The sequence below is a fragment of the Leopardus geoffroyi genome, chromosome B4 (genome assembly GCF_018350155.1).
Source record: "Leopardus geoffroyi isolate Oge1 chromosome B4, O.geoffroyi_Oge1_pat1.0, whole genome shotgun sequence".
Classification (NCBI taxonomy): domain Eukaryota; kingdom Metazoa; phylum Chordata; class Mammalia; order Carnivora; family Felidae; genus Leopardus; species Leopardus geoffroyi.
In genome coordinates, this window is record NC_059341.1 from 118,242,436 (window position 1) to 118,260,228 (window position 17,793).

General features: G+C 37.1%; 1 protein-coding gene across 3 annotated transcripts in view; it reads left to right on the forward strand.

The window, feature by feature from the left end:
* The window catches only part of CFAP54 (cilia and flagella associated protein 54), a 291,595-nt gene that overhangs the window by 84,285 nt on the left and 189,517 nt on the right, over positions 1-17,793 (forward strand). For all 3 annotated transcript variants that reach the window (XM_045463273.1, XM_045463270.1, XM_045463272.1), the window contains 4 exons: positions 851-1,027; positions 4,346-4,438; positions 4,696-4,881; positions 14,656-14,792. In XM_045463273.1, the coding sequence (XP_045319229.1) occupies positions 851-1,027; positions 4,346-4,438; positions 4,696-4,881; positions 14,656-14,792 (593 nt within the window). The remainder of the gene's footprint in view (positions 1-850; positions 1,028-4,345; positions 4,439-4,695; positions 4,882-14,655; positions 14,793-17,793) is intronic.

Here is a 17,793-nt window from a genome sequence, read left to right on the forward strand (position 1 = left end):
AGAATTTTATAATTTTAGCTCTTACATTTGGGTCTCTAATTCATTTTGAGTTAATATTTGTACGTAGTGGATGTAGGGGTACTTTATTATTCTCCATGTGGATATCTGATTGTCCTAGTACCATTTGTTGGAAAGGCTGTTTTTTCTCTATTATCCATTTAATTTTAATCTTTATGTGGATTTTTGCTTTGGACCTCAATTAAAGAGTCTTTGCCTTTTCAACTTTAACCCATTTACATGCATTATAGTTGTGGATATATTTAGACTTTCTTCGGAAATCTTCAGATCTTCAGATTTTTATTTTTTTGTTTTATGAATTATCTCTCAATGTGTTACCTTTTGAAATGGTGCTTACCTTACTTTCAGGCTCACCGAATAGGTGTTTTTATTTCTCCTTGCCGATAGTAAGAAACTTTCAATAATATTCATTTCATAAGTCACATATACCAGTAGTCTCATTACTTGAGAGTCACATTTCAAGTTGCATTAAGGGTAGGTGTATAGTTCATCAGTATATATAAATGGATGTGCTATGAATTAGTTAAGGACAGTGAAATTATGATGTTAGATATTCATAGGGTTTGATATGAAAATGAAATGTTTAATATTAATATAATGATAACCATATTAGACATGTAAGTATGCCTCCATTACTTTATTTAATTTATAGCTATTTTTTACTTGGCCTTATTTAGTAGCTAAAGCATTCAATGCTTGAAGCAGGTATAATTCTGAGGCTCAAAAAGCTATATATAGCAAGATAATGTGGTTTAACATTACCAGAATTCTAGAAATATAAATGCACTACAAATCTTGAAATGTATTTTTCTATGTTCACATTTTATTATAGGAAGCATATTCTTTAATTGAGAAGATTGAAACAGAACAAAATGCCCTATATTCATATCAAAAATATGTGGAGAGTTCGAAAAGAAAGAAAAGCAGAATCCCTCCCCCACCTATCCTGCTATCCCGAACTCATTGTTCTGTGACATTGAAACCTGCTCCATTTATTTCAGATGTTAAGGTATGTTGCCCATTGTGATCTTTATTTCAGGCAAAGCGACACAAGTACTTTTATGACTATCATGATTGATACCTCTGTTGCTCTTAGGACTTGAATAGTCTTATTTATAAGCACTGAACACTGAGATTAGTATTGTAATGTCTTAACTACGTTTCTTCATGACCTTTCCTCCTTTATGCTATTTCCCTTTATGCTCTCTATATAGCCTTGCTATCCCCAAATGTATAGTAAGGAGAAACAGTAGAGAAGTATTTCTGTCTTAAGTATCTTTATCACCATGGCACAGTCATATGCTGACCAAGTGTGTGTTCAAGATGGAGAAGGTCTCAGATGACCTGGAATCAGACATTTGAGGAGGATAGATGTTATTCTCAGAGCCAATGATGGAGATAGGAAATTTGGAAATAGCAAACTTTGAGGTTCTTCCCAGAGTTCTTCCAAGTAAATGGGGGATTCTTTTAATATAAACATATGACAGTTCCAACCATATTATAAGTCATAAATCTTTATGTATTTATTGAAGGATGAACTCTTTCTCCCATCTCCAATGCCTTGGAACTTGGCCTAAATATGATTCTAAGTTGAGATTTAGTGTCCTCACAAGCATTTGGTTCCACCTGATTTCTATTTTAAACATTAAATTTTCCTTTTTTTGGATGATCAACAACATTCTCTTTGATGTTGTATAAAAAATAAAGTTTTATCTTTGATTGTTTTTAGGATATTCTGCTGAACTTATATCAACTCGGTATAGTGGAAAGGGCACAGGCTTTAAAGTCAGACAGATACAGGTTTAAAATTGTAGCTCCCCTACTTTCTAGCAATATGACCTTAGGAAATCTAAATATACTTTCTGAGGTGGTGGTGATGGTGGTGGTTTTATTTGTAAGATATGTTTATTGTGAAAATTAAATGAGATAACATATAACATTCTTGGCACATTATACTTCATGTTGCACAATATCTTATATTAAACATGTATAGTAAAGTTTGCTTAAGACAGTTAATGATGGTATAGAGTGTGATTACATTATTTGATGATTTTTTTCGATAAATTGTATCCAGTGAGCATTACTGAGTATCTTTTACCTGTCCAACTCTGTTCAAGATAACGGAGGTACAAAAATAATCGCAAAGTTTGATTCCATTCTTTGAGGAGCTTCAGACTAATGGGATATGGACATCAGTGAGAAGTAATATCACCTTTATAATGCTTTATGATTAGGGAAATAGAAGTAACATTCATCTTACACCTAACTGTGCTATAATAAATGCATTATTATAATTGCTAGCATTTTGAAAGTTAAACTTTGGATTTTTTAGATCTGGTTACAAATGAGGATTCACTTATTTTGGAAATTCGGTACAGAGCTAAGACTAGATGCCTTACCAAGAGTTTTTCTTTGTTTTCTTTTTTTTTTTTTTTTTCAAATGTTTTGGTTCATTTAACCAAAATCTTTTTTTATGTGTTTAAAATTAGTAAATAGTCTATCTTATTACATAATGCTTAGAAATAGGAATATATAAGAATTCAATATCTGACCTGTAGTTGTGGGACCTGTCACTTAGCACATTATATGAAGTTTATATATATTGTAAATTAGTAGAGTTGTGTGCTCTAGGAAATTATTGCTGTTACATGCTCATCAACACTAGATGGTGCTGTGGTCTTAAATAATATTTCTGATTAGAGGGTTCAGCCATCTTCTGTTTTATCAAAATCTCATGTTAAGCATTTGTTTCATTAAAATCTGTTTTAATAGTTGAAAATGCTGATGTTATTAATAAACTTTTACTTCTAAAGTTAATGGTGATTTGTTCATGGTGTCTTTACTGTTGTGTAGATTCTAATTATACATTGTTCCTTATAAATTACACAAACTAAGATGTTTTCATTTGTGGAGCAAAATAAAAATATAAATCTGCTTGTAAAAATGCTTTTAGAGAGAATTTACCCTTCAAATTCTAGTTTACATAGAGAGCTTAACTTAGAGGAAATAATAATCTAAGTCATATAATACAATCTTTCTGCCTTTTTTCCCTTCTGTGTAAAATGGTACTCTTTTTTGCATGGGAAGTTAAGGAAAGTTAGTTTTTAAAATTTTTTCTGAGAATCATTTGATTTTTTTTCCCTTTGTGGCTTCAGCTTCCAAGTTCCTTCAATGCTGTCTTTGTCGTTGGAGTTCTTCCTTTGTCTAGTGTTCCTTAATTACCTGAGCAGTTTTCTTTATAGACACAGAAGTTTGGACACTTGTACCAGAAACTCTAATTCATTGAGGCTAGGCAGACTTGGGTATATGTAATTTTTAAAAATGGTTGATTCTGTGAAAACTGCATTTTAAAAAGTGATTCTGCACAGCCAAGGTTGAAAACTAGTTGTGCAGATAAGACACCATTAGGATTTTTCTGTTGACCTGGAGGAAGAGGCTAAGCTATAAGAGGCAGTTGCTTCTTAGAGACAATTATGTTTTCCCTTCTTTCCAGTTTTCCTCTCATTTAGGAGTTGAGGTGTTAGAAGTGACACAGTGATGACAACCTCCCCAACCCCAACCCCAGGACAGTATGGCTCCTTTATAATGCCATTCCCTAGGTATCAACTTGCTCCCTTTTTCTCTACAGTGAGAACAGTTCATTCCAGTGAGCAATCTCCATTATTTTGACATCTTGGCAGAAGAACCATTTCTAACCACTTAATTAAAGTTCAAGTTTGATTGTTCCTGTAGAATTTGCATTTGCTTTTGGTTCCCGCATATATTTAAGAATGATCAAATACCATACTACTATCTGATCTTGAGCAAATTATTGAACATTTTTGTGTCTCCATTTCCTGTAAAGCAAAATGACAATAGTAATCCCATTTCATACAGATGTTGCAAATATTAGGAAGTTTATGTAAATTTCCTAACAATATTTAGCATATAGGAACTGCTCAGTTCATGGTAGTTAAAATAGTCAACAATGAGTAATAGTCTTTGTAGTCTCAGAGAAACAAGCCCTATATTTGTCTTTATTATTATATTTTTTTGAGAACAAACCTAAGTATATTTGTAAACTTAGATTCCATGTTTTAAAACTTGAATAGTAACATTTTCATTTGGAAAAGTATTCCTTTTGCCACATCTTTTTTGCCTTTAAAATTTTTATTTAAATTCCAGTTAGTTGACATATAGTGTGATAATAGTTTCAGGTGTACAATTTAGTGATTCAACACTTCCATACAACACCCAGTGCTCATCACAAGTGCCACATCTTGATAAAAGAAATTGAATGCCTTGTTAAACAGACTATAGATAATGGGCTCATCTTTCTCCTCTGCAGGTCTCCTGGTACTGCATTTTGGGTTGCAAAGCAGAAGGAAGCTATGGAAAAGTAAGGCTAAACAATAATCATCTCCCAAACTCAGGAGAAGCGGTATGTCAAATTAAAAAAAAAAAAAAACTTTAAACATCAGGAAATCTTACCCAAAGACTCATTTATGACAATTGAGTGTTTTTCCCTCCTTATAATGTCATTATTTCAGTGAATTTCAATTTAAGTGATAACTAAAATCCAACAGTGAATGCAAAAGCTTTTGTTTTTTATTACATGTAAGGGTTACTTAATCATATTTTTAAAGTCACATTACTTCAATTTTCCATCCATAACTTGAAATATGTTTTTGTTAACAGATACCAGCTGATGGTAAAAGCATTTTTGAAGTGAAAGGTTTAGAAACAAATGAAAAATATGTCTTTGCAATTGCTGCTTATTCTTCTAACGGGAAGCTTATTGGTGATGCCATTGGGGAGACAACTAAACCAATTCTGGTTTATCCACCTCTTTCTGCTGTTACTACTCGGATGTTCTTGACGCAGGTAGAAGAGATTCTGCTAATTTCTTGCGTTTTTTTTTTTTTTCTGTTGAGCTGTTACTAAGTAATTTCCAATGGGAAAAAAAGTCACAGCAGATATTTTAAAGCTCCTGTAATATGTATTTTCCATTAGGGCAGGGTAGTCTCATAAAATAAGAATCATTTCTTTCCTTTTTAGTGAATTTGATTTTTATAATAGCATTTTTCCCCTGGATTACAAATGTAACACATGGTAATTTTAGAAATTTAGAAAATATTGAAATGCACAAAGAAGAAAATACATGTTAACTGTTATCCTGTCATCCAGAGTAGCAGTTCTCAACCTGGGGCAATTTTGGCCCCTAGGGGACATTTGTCAATGTCTGGAGACATTTTTGGTTGTCATAATCTAGGAGGGTGCTTCTGGCATCTGGTGGGTAGAGGCCAGGGATGCTGATAAGCACTCTAAATGTAAAGGACAGCCCTCCATAACAAAGAATTACCCAGCCCAAAATGTCAGTAGTACCAAGATTGAGAAACCCTGATCCAGAGGTATCTTTTCATTTGTGTGTGTGTGTATGCCTGTATACACTTACACACACACACACATTTTTATAGAAACATATGCATACACACATATGTGTTTGAATTTATGTATAATATATAATTTTAATTATAGTATATATTATTTTATATCCTGATATTTTCATTTAATATATAATTGACCATTTTTTCATTCCATTAAGTATTCTTCCATAGTATAATTTTTTAATTTTTTTTAATGTTTATTTATTTTTGAGAGAGAAAAAGATAGAGTGTGAGTGGAGGAGGGGCAGAGAGAGAGGGAGACACAGAATCCGAAGCAGGCTCCAGGCTCTGAGCTGTCTGCACAGAGCCTGACATGGGACTCGAACTCATGAACTGTGAGATCATGACCTGAGCTGAAGTTGGATGCTTAACTGACTGAGCCACCCATGCGCCCTCATAGTATAAATCTTAACAGCTGTATTTTATAATGGTATTGCATCTTTTTTTTTTTTTTGATATTGCATCTTTTAATGATATTGCATCTTATAGATAGATCATAGTTTACTTAGTAATCTTTATTGTTGGGCAGTTAGATATTTTCCAGTCTTTTGCTAGTATAAGCAAAGCTGCCTTATACATCTTGGTATATACATCTTTATCTGCATCCACGATTGCTTTTTTGAGATGGATTCACAGAAGTGAAATATCTGGGTTAGTAAAGACATGCAGACCTGAGTTCAGGTTCACACTAGTCATGTAATATTGAGCAAGTAACTTTCATCTGTGAAGTGGGAATAATAATAATAGTAGTTACCTCCCAGATGTATTAGGAGTATTAAATAGAATTTTGCATGCCAGATGTTTAACCATAGCAATTACCACACAGTAGGCACTAATAAATATTGTTATTGTTTTTAGTTATGAATATACTCATGAATTAACATATTTGCTGAAATGATTGCCCGTTACCAGTGAATAAGGACACTAGAAAGAGTGACTCATTGACCTAAGTCTCAAGAATCTAATTTTAAGTCTATTGTTGGCTATAGAAATGATGGCTATTTTAAATTTTATCATGTTTCTATTTTGCTATTTTTTTCTCTTAATAGTTGATTAGTATTAGAAGATAAGATCTTAGTGGTATTTTATATTATCATATTTTTCAAAGAAAATTAAATTGAGAGATTGCTAGGATTTAGCATATCATATTGGCTCATGGTTTTCTGATGTTTTTATTTCTTTGGAATCTAATATATTTCCTAATTTGCAGTGATGGCGTTATTTCAAAGTGAGGAACTGAGTATTTTATCAAGGCCTAATTTTTCTCCAGGGAGGTTTGACTTTTGGGTTTCATTTGGCAGAACCTTCATTGAAAGTTAATAAAACCAACCCCCAGCTATTCTGTTGGAATAACAAGAAGTGCCATGAAGTAATGACCAATGTTTCATTATTGATAATGATATTTACAGTACTGTATTCATTTATGACAGTATATGAACATTCTCTCTCATAATGTTAAGTGACTGAAGCAAAATTTTCTTACTTAGTAAACTTAGTAAAACTCTTTAATTTACAGCTCGAGTTTAAGCTTTTAAGTTCCAGCAAGAAAATGTACCTTGCCTTTGGAATTGCAATCTCTTTTTCCTGACAGTGGTTAGTTTTTAGTTTCAGGATGATTCAGCTCTTTAAAAAACATTATCATATGTATTTTATAGTAAGACATAGTGACATTTCGCTAAATGCCTATGATTAACTTGGCTTGGAACATTAGGTTGTACTTTCACTCAACACTATTCTATAGACATTAATAAAGTCAGTCGAATCTTTATTAGGTTTCCCCTCAGTGTAGAAAGCTATTAATTTAGGCTATCTGGAAAATTGTTTGAGGAACCTTTATAAACGATATATTTTCTACAGATATTTTCCAATTTCCCCTTCTTTATAGCCTCATTTCTTCTTATTTTTCACCTTTAAGTCAGGAGTGACTAGATAATGTGATATAAAATGTAGAAAATAAGAAACCTAATGAGGAGGACTGTAGGAATTTGGGCAAATTGCCTGGTCTCAATTTCCCAATTTCTAAAATGGATATAAGACCAAATATCTGGATTATTGAACTACTCAATCAGATAATGAGTGGGCACAATGACTTATTGAGAAAAAGAAATCGGGGATATATTTATTTAAAAACTACTATGTGCCAGGCATTTAAAAATTCATTATTTTGTTTATTACAGTAATGCAGTGAAGTGATACTATTATTTTTAAGTTTATTTATTTATTTTGGGAGAGACAGAGGCAGTGCAGGTAGGGAAGGGACAGAGAGAGAGAGGGAGAGACAGAGAGAGAATCCCAGCTGTGCTGCCAGTACAGAGCCTGACTCAGGGCTTGAACTCATGAAACCTTGAGATCATGACCTGAGCAGAAACCAAGAGTCAGACGCTTAATCGACTGAGCCACCCAGGTGCCCCACAGTGAGATGATACTATTAATTTCATTGTATAGTTTAGGAAACTGAGATGAATTTAATCCTTCCTCTGCCAATCCCATTTTATTTGAGAAAGGTGTCTAAGGGAAGTCACGCAATTAAGTAACCCAAGGTTACTCGGGTAGCAGGTGATAAGCCTGATGCTTGAACCAGCTCACGCCTTTCTACTGTTCTGTCCAGGTCCAAGAGTCATGTACTCAACCTCTAACCTGGGCCAGGTTCTTCTAGAGCCCACATCTCTGCCATCTCTTCTCTGCTGGGTTGGTGTTGTTCAGTGGGTCTTGATGATCAGTACTGGCAGTAGATTTCAGTGTTGGGAGGTGAATGCTTTGTCAGTATCTCAGTGGTGGCAGGAGAAAGAAATTCATACTTTTTTTCACTTTACATATGAATTCATCAAAACTCTTTGATAAATAGAGGTTTGCCTTTTGTCATTAATCAATTACAAATTAAAAACAATAAAGCTAGCAGGGAAAAGATAGCCATCCCATTTTTTATTTTATTTTTTTTTTTATTTTAGAGAGAGAGAGAAAGCATGATCAGGGGAGAGGGGCAGAGGGAGAGAGAGAGAATCTTAAGCAGGCTCCATGCTCTGTGTGGAGCCCGGTGCAGGGCTAGATCTCATGATCCTGGGATTATGATCTCACGATCCTGGCATCATGACCTGAACTGAAATCAAGGGTCGGATGCTCAGCTGGTTCAGCCACCCAAGTGCCCCTAGTTATCCCATTTTAAAAAGCTCTTTAAGAAGTCTCGACTCTTCTTTTTCCTCTTGTTCTCTAACTGAATATTGCTTCTCTCCCTACTTCATCTGTTTATTAATGAATTATTTATTGTCTACTTTGTGCTAGGTTCTGTGCTAGATGTCATCTCTTGTTCCTTTGAACTGTCTCTTTTCTCAATCTCATTACCACAACATTAACCCATATTTAGGTAATTTTGACTTATGGTTTCAGTTAAGACTATGATTGCAAGTAAGGGAACCAGCCTGGCTTAAGGAATGCAATGAGGCCCTGGGAAGGCACTGGACCCCAGGCAGCCTCAGGCCTCATACCTTTGGTTCTCTGTATACATCTGCTTCTTTTTCTCTAAAGATTGACTTTCTTTCTTTCTTTCTCTCTCTCTCTCTCTTTCTTTCTTTCTTTCTTTCTTTCTTTCTTTCTTTCTTTCTTTCTTTCCTTCTTTTTTAATGTTTATTTATTTATTTTCAGAGAGACAGGGTGCAAGCAAGTATGGGGGAGGGGCAGAGAGAGAGGGAGAGAGAATCCCAAATAGCACAGAGCCTAACTCAGGGCCCAATCCCTTAACTGTGAGGTCATGACCTGAATCCAAATCAAGAGTTGGACGCTCGGGGCGCCTGGGTGGCGCAGTCGGTTAAGCGTCCGACTTCAGCCAGGTCACGATCTCACGGTCCGTGAGTTCAAGCCCCGCGTCAGGCTCTGGGCTGATGGCTCAGAGCCTGGAGCCTGTTTCCGATTCTGTGTCTCCCTCTCTCTCTGCCCCTCCCCCGTTCATGCTCTGTCTCTCTCTGTCCCAAAAATAAATAAACGTTGAAAAAAAAAAAAATTAAAAAAAAAAAAAAAAAAAAAAAAGAGTTGGACGCTTAACTGACTGAGCCACCCAGATGCCCCTAAAGACTGACTTTCTTTACTTCTCCATCTCTGAAGGAAAAAATGGCAGCTCCTGTATTTTTATATATCCTTCAATTTCAGGTATAAAGAGAGGCTACCTGGTTGCCTCCTAATCTGGATTCCAGATTCCTAGGAGAGATTCTGAGTGATCCACCAAATATAATGAATCTGATTTCTTTTTTGATGTTTGACCACTGACTTGTTTTTAAATCTCACCCCTCTTTTTCCCTTTGGTTCCATACATAGGCAGGCTGATAGGAGGTCTATGAGCTTACCTTTGGTGCTGACAGGAAATGTAAATCTCCCAGCTGGCAGCAGCTTTCCCCATTCCTACCCCTTCCCACCCCCAAGCACTAATCAAAGCCCAGCCCATTCCTTCCCAGGCCTGCTTGTGCCTGTCCAACATTCCCTGGGAGCCCCTTGTGTGAGTAATAAACTTTCTCTCAAATTCTTCTGGTACATGTAGTGCCATCAGCCTAGACAGCAGAGCCACACTTTGGGTGGGGGTCCATTTTGCTTTGCACAAGGTGCTATAAAGCACCCACCTTGGGTCAGGCACTCACCCTGGGCTAGTCGACTGTGTTGTAGTACAATTATTGAATGTCCTCTTGTGTGAATGTAGGAAAATTACCAGGAAAAAAAGATTTTAAATTTTGTTTAACATGTTATTATTGTGTGCTTACTCTGTGCTAGGCAATGCTCCAGGCTAGTGATTATAAACCTTGAGTGCGCATCTTGGAGTGCTTGTTAAACAGATTGTTGTGTCCTACCACCAGAATTTTTTACTCACTAGGTCTGGGGTAGGGCCTGGAATTTTCCATTTCCAACAAGTTCTTAGGTGATGGTTATACTGACGGTCCAGGGACCGTACTTTGAGAACCACTGCTCTAAGCAAAGTCAACAAAATGCTATGATAAGAGGTAGGTAATAAACAACACAGTAAATAAGTAAATTATCTATGTTACAAGATAAGTTCTATGGAAAGAAAAAGTGGAGTATGTTCTGAGGAATTAGAAGTGTGAGGTGAGAGAAGGGAAAGTAGTTCACAGTATCAAATAGGGTGATCAGGGAAGGCCTCATCTAGAAGGTGAGATTTAAGCAGAGACTTAAAGGAGGCAAGGGAGAGGCTCGCAGGAGAAAGAAAATTCTGCAGAAGGAGCTAGAGCAAAAGCCCTATAGTTTTCAGAGTCTTACCTGCTATGTTTGATAAACAGCAAGGAGGCCATTGTGACTGGAGCAGAGAGACCCATGGAGAATAAAAGAATTGGTTAGAGAGGTAAAAGGTAAGTAGATGGGTGGGTGAGCAGAAAAAGACTTCTAGGCCACTGTAAGAACTTTGGCTTTTAAAATATGGAAAAAGCCCAAATGTCCATCAGCTGATGAATGGACACACACACACACACACACACACACACACACACACACACACTGGAATATTACTCGGTGATCAAAAAGAATGAAATCTTGCCATTTGCAACAACGTGGATAGAACTAGAGTGTACTATGTTAAGTGAAATAAGTCAGTCAGAGAAAGAAATATCCTATGATTCCACTCATGTGGAATTTAAGATACAAAACAAATGAACATATGGGAAGGGAAGCAAAAATAATATAACAACAGAGAGAAAGACAAACCATACGAGACCCTTAAATACAGAGAACAAACTGAAGGCAGCTGGCAGGGTGTTGGGTGGGGGGAAGGGCTAAAGAGTTGAGGGGCATTAAGGAGGGCACTTGTTGGGATGAGCACTGGGTGTTATACGTTAAGTGACGAATTACTGAATTCTATTCCTGAAATCATTATTACACTGTATGTTAACTAACTTGGATTTAAATAAAATCTGTAAGTTCACCATCTTATATCATGGCACTGCTCTGTTAACCCACAAAAAGTTGTGAATTTACAAACCATAGTTTTATCATGGTATCTTTGCTTGTTTTACAATGTCCACTAATTGAATAAATGATATTATTTTTAGAAGAATATGTTTTAAAAGGAAAGAACACCCAATTTTAATTTCACCCAACTCAATTACACATTAAATTAAAAAAGAAGAATTTTAAAAAAGAAGAACTTTGGCTTTTACTTTGAGTGAAATGAACAACCATTGGAAAGGTTTGTTTTTTTTTATGAGAAGTGGGATGACATAATATGACTTCTATTTTCAAAGTCTCACCCTGGATGCTGTGTTGGGAATAGACCATAATAGGACAGGGATAGAAGCAGAGGGACCTCTCTATTACTGCAACCCAATGAGAGATGGTGGTAGCTTGGCCAGTGTGATAATAGTTGATGTGGTGAGAAGTGGTCAGATTCTGGATATGTTTTGAAGGAGGAGTTAACAAGAGTTCCTAGTGGAAATAATATAAAGAGAAAAAGAAAAGATGACTCTAAGATGTTTAGTTGACTAACTGGAAGGATAGACTTGACATCAACTGAGTTCAGGAGTGCTGTGGGTGGTATAGATTTGGGGCAGAGGGAAATCAGAAATTCATTTTGAGACATGTTGTGGTAAGATGTTTATTAGATATTCAGGGAGAATTGTTGAATAGTCAGTTAGATACATGAATCTGGAGCATGGGAGAGAGGTCTGGGCAGGAGAAGGATTTGAGATTAGTCATGTGGCACAGCCATGGGGCTGGATTATTCCACTAAGGAAATAAGTGCAGACAGAAGAGAGAAGAGGTCCAAAGACAGAGCCCTGGGACATGCCAGTGTAAAGAGATTGGGGAAAAGAGTAGGAGCTTGCAAAGGCAACTGAAAAGGAATGTGGGGAAGAAAACTGAGTGTGGAGCTTGGGAAGACACATGAGGATCATGTATCAAGGAGCGTCTCTACTGTACTTAATTATTTCATTAGTTTTCTGGTGCTCTTTTCTCTTATTTTACTCTCACCCCATCTAAAATCTGTAAGCCTACCGTCTTATACCATGGCACTGCTCTGTTAACCCACAAAAACTCATGAAGTTACAAACCTTAGTTTTATCATCGTATCTTTTCTTGTTTTACAATGTCCACTAATTGAATAAATGACATTATTTTTAGAAGCATATGTTTTAAAAGGAAAGAACATTCGATTTTAATTTCACCCAACTCAATTACACATCATCTGTTATTAATTTCCATGGTAAGTGTTAGAATTATATGGTGTTTTAGTGACCACCTAGTCCAACTCCCAACTCCTTCATTTGACCAATGCAGCCAGTGAAGTGACCTCATCCACCGCTCTAGGTCTTGGCTCTACTATTTTTACTGAATATCAGGCTCTGTACAAATTAGTTAACTTCTCAATCCCTCAGTTTCCTCATCTGAAAAATAGGAATGGTCATAGAGCTCACTTCATAAAAATGAAATGGGGTGTCAATACAATAATGCATACAAAGTGCTCAGACTAGTACTTGACATCTTTAAGTACTTCCACCTGATTTTTTTAAAAATTTTTTTTTTAACGTTTATTTATTTTTGGGACAGAGAGAGACAGAGCATGAACGGGGGAGGGGCAGAGAGAGAGGGAGACACAGAATCGGAAGCAGGCTCCAGGCTCTGAGCCATCAGCCCAGAGCCTGACACGGGGCTCGAACTCATGGACCGTGAGATCGTGACCTGGCTGAAGTCAGCCGCTTAACCGACTGAGCCACCCAGGTGCCCCATCCACCTGATTTTTAAGACCTTCTGAAATCATATCCCATTTTACCTGTCCATCATGTTTTCTGCTTTTCTTCAAATTCTGACCTGTCTTTCCAGTCTCCTTAAATGTTCTGTGATGATTTTCACTATTGGACCATTTTCAGGTTCTGTCTCAACTGTGCCCATGTGAACCTTATCCCTGCCTTAGGGTTCAACTCAAGCACAGACTCCTTTTTGAAGCCCTAATTTCTCCTTTTCTAAGCCTCCACAGTTATTATGTTATTCTTTGTAGTTTTTCTGGTGATTTCAGGTGTTTTATGTTTGTAACTTGATTAGAGTTTAGTGGCATATAAGGTCATTTTAAGCTTTGAAGAACCTATCCTCACAGTGGTTAGTGCAGAGTAGAAACTTCATAACATTTTACTGGTTGGTTGATTATGAGGGTGGAGTTGGCAGATTGAAAAAGTTCTGGCCCTGTAAATTATTCCTTTGAGTGGACTATATTCTAGCAACATGCCATTTACATACTTAATTAATTTGTCTGTACTTTATATCCTACCTGCTTCCATTAAGAATTTGAAGCAGCACGTAACTTATGTGGTGAGATTTCATATTGTTGTACATATTTGAATAGAATGATTTTAAGGAATATCTTTAAAGAAATATATTCTACCAAAAGAAATAGGTAAGTTGATGAGTTTTCTTCTCTCGAGCTTCTATATTTTACCCGTGAAATCAGTTATTTTGCCTAATGTTGAATGTGTCAAATTAAAAGCATATCATGGCCTTGGAGCACCTGGGTGACTCAGTTGGTTAAGCGTCCAACTTTGGCTCAGGTCATAATCTCACCATTTGTGGCTTCAAGCCCTGCGTTGGGCTCTATGCTGACAGCTGGAGCCTGGAGCCTGCTTTGGATTCTGTGTCTCCCCCTCTCTCTGCCCCTTCCCCACTCGCACTCTGTCTCTCTCTCTCTCTCAAAACAAAAACAAAAACAAAAACAAAAGCAAAAACAAAACATATCATCGTCTTTTGGAAGCATCTCTGTGTTATTTTTCACTCTTTTCAGCTGTGAACCCTTTGTTGCACAAAAGCTCTGAAAGTGTCAGTCAGAACCAGAAAAGAATGAAGTATATTTCATATTTTGGGTTTGGGAAATCTGATTGTTTCTCTTGGAACAGATTGTTCATTATAACAGTGTCTGTAATAAATGGAGTGCACTGCCGAGATGGATGGAAATGAAATTAATTTGGCTCAGATGTGATCTTTGTTTTGCTTATGAGAATTTGAAATATCCTTACAGAGTTTCAAATTTCCATGCAATTTAGAAATAAAAGAGATTTCAAAATGTGTCTGTCTCCCTTGCCAGTGGCCATCGATACCTTACTGTGGCCCCGTGGAACAAAACAGCAAATGTGAACAACTATGTATGAAATTAGTGTGTGAACAGACCTTATCAGAATTCCTGTTTAAAAGATACATTTCACCAATAAAAATATAATGTATGATAATGTACTTTTTCTTGTAGGTTGCCTATCAGATTGGTAACTATGAGTTGGCTAAGAAGGTTTTCTCACCAGTTTGGGATTATTTTGTTGCTTCACCACATCATGATGAACAATCTGTTATTTGCTTAAGCAATATAATGACTATTACACAGAGAAGGTAATTAGAAATATTCTTTTAAAATATTAATTTGCTTATTGAAAAATATGGATGTTGTATACAAAGCCTATAATTCATTTTCAATTTCATGTGAAGATAGTCAGTGTAAAACTATTTTTAATAGGTGTTGTAATAAGCATACACATCCCAAGTTCTTGAGTCCTTGTTAGAAACTTCTTTGCTAGAATAAGAAAAAGCACAGGAGACATTTAGATGCATTCTGAAGTCAAGGTAATGAAGGCTATGGAAAAAAAAATACCAACTACTAATCAAGATAACGTCAGTTATACTGGAAAACACAAATATGCTTTGGGGACTTTTATAACAGAGAACGGTCAGGTTGGGATTAATAGTTATGGTATGATGGGTGGACTATTAGGTTTAAAAGACTTTTTCTTTGCTTGAAGAAGCTCCCAGGATTAGACCATCAGGAACTGCAAATAGGTTGGTATGGGTCATATAAAACCACAGGCCATCCTTTGCTTTATAGTTGGTTTTTCTTAAAAGAGCAAAGATTAAGAGCAGCCTCAGAAATGAGCATTGGTGTGATTTTAGGCTGTCTCAACAACAAGTTCAAAAACAACAATCTCCTTTACCTACTTGTTAATAATACCTGAAATTCCTTTCCTAAGAAGACAAAACCCTTTATTCATCAGTTAAAGATAGTGACCTTAAATGCACATGCTGGTGGAGGCAAGGCATTGATAGTGCTTATTCACATAAAAGTAGAATTCCATTCAATGAAACAACTGTAGACTTAGCATTTACCATGTACAAGGATGCTAGGTGTTGTGTAGGATGGATTTGAGAGGCATTTCAGAAGAGGAAGAGACGGGGCTTGGAAGGTTTTATGTGATGTGGGGACAAGAGAATGGAAGTAGTGAGGCTTACTGGGATTGCCGTTGTTACCTGACTGGCAGACCTATGATGGGTACTAGGGGAATGAGAGAGGTGGGATGAGTCTTTGGAGGAGATAATGAATTCGATAGGAAATATTTTGAGTTTAGTTTTCCAACAGGATGCCTTTGTGGATATGAGATGCCCAGCAGGTAGTTGAATATTTAGTGCTGACACTCAGGAGAGAGGTCAAGGCTAGAGATAGATTGAGAAATTGTCCATGAGGTCATCATTGAAATTTTGACAATGAGTGCTATCTCCCAGGGACTAACTGTTTAGCAGAAAAGATAGAAGCTGGAATTAAATGCTGGGCATTACTTACGTTTAAGAGGCTGAAGCAGGAAATGGAACCAAGGAAGGATATTGAAAATAGTTTGTGCTCGTCTCAGCCTACCAGTAATCAGTGTTGTATCTGAACCAGACTTTATGGTTCTTATTATGATTGTGAGGCACCCTTCAGCAATAAACATCCAGAAAGTTTGAAAAAAATGGAGGTTTATTACTTACAGGATCTGGAAATTGCATGGCATACTTGGGGCCCCACAGCAAGTTCATAGGTGAAGAGAGAGAGAGCCAGCATGGGCCTGGGGTTCTGCTTTTATTGAGGTCCAGGGTGGGTGCCTAGGGTTTCACGGGCTCACTCTTTGTTGTTGAATTTAAAAAGTAAGAGTGGGAATTTAAAACAAGGGAAGAGAAAAAACAGTGGCCCACATTGTCATTTATCAAAATCCACTAAGATTTCTAAAACAGAGGAGCCTCAGTGAGGGAGGTGGTCTGGCTGTTTAGCTAGTTGTGTGACTGGCAATGTATTTATTCGAGATAGCCATCTTTGAAGTGAATGCCTCTTTGAAGTGGATGCTTTGGCAATCAAAGCTTAAGGCAGATCCTTACATTACAAAAATAAATACATTAAGAAAACCCAACTGTCAGAACTTTTTTGACAAAAAGGAACAGTCCAGGAGGTGAAACTCTGGAAAAGTACATTGCCAAGGAAAGTGAGAATATCACCCCGGAGGGACTGGTCAGCAGTGTTAAATGCTAGTGCAAGGTCAGGCAGAGGAGTTGTTCAAAAAGAAATGCTACGGAGAAGTTGGATAGAATAAAAACTAAGAGGAAGCTTTCCCCCCTATATTTTGAGAGAGAGAGAGAGAGGGAGAGAGAGCTGGGGAGAGGGGCAGAGGGAAATAGAGAATCTTAAGCAGGCTTCATGCTCAGCGACACAGGGCTCAATCCTACAACCCTGGGATCATGAACTGAGCCAAAATCAAGAGTCAGATGTTGAACCAACTGAGCTGCCCGGGTGCACCAAGAGGTGACTTTTAGAATTGGCAATTAGGAGGCCGTCGATGAGTTCAAGAAAGCTAGTTTTGTGGTGTGATGGGCCAGAAACCTTTTGCAGTTGGTAAGTAAATGGAAATGGAGAATTGTAATTAGCTAAGATCACTGATGTGAAGTTGGTGTAAAGAGAAGAGGACAATGGCAGAACAATGAGGGGGAAGGCAGGCTTAAGGAAAACATTTTGAAGAGTGGAGGAAGCGGAGACAGTGCAGGGGGAGAAACAGGATACAAGCAAATTCACACGATAATGACATCATGGTGGTAGAGCCTGGAGGGTATAGGAGCTCATGGGGTGGAGAACAGGGGGTTTAGAACATCTGCTCTCAGGAATATAAACAAGGAGACATTAAGGATAACCAGAGGTTATCAGAGGTTACCAGAAAAATTGGCCAGTGATGTCTATGCAAGGTCAGGCCCACTGATTATGGCATAAAATAAGGGGTATAGAATCTGAAGTGTTAGAGAGGTCTGAGCTGGATAGGGAAGGAGACAGAACCAGGAGGAGGCAATAGCCTGGACGCATTGCACATGTCATGTGGACAAAGAAAGAGTTCAGTGTGGGTTGCAGGAACGGAAGAACTAAAATTCTCCTAGCAAATATAATTTCAGCATTTAACATGGTGGTAAAACAGATCATCTTCAAGTATGAATTACTGATGTCAGATCCTTTCCTGTTTTTTAGAGATAGAGGGTGGGGAGGGCGGAGGGACCTGAAACTTAGAAGGGAGGGTTTGTCACCAAGTAAGGCTGAGAACAAGGAAGGGAA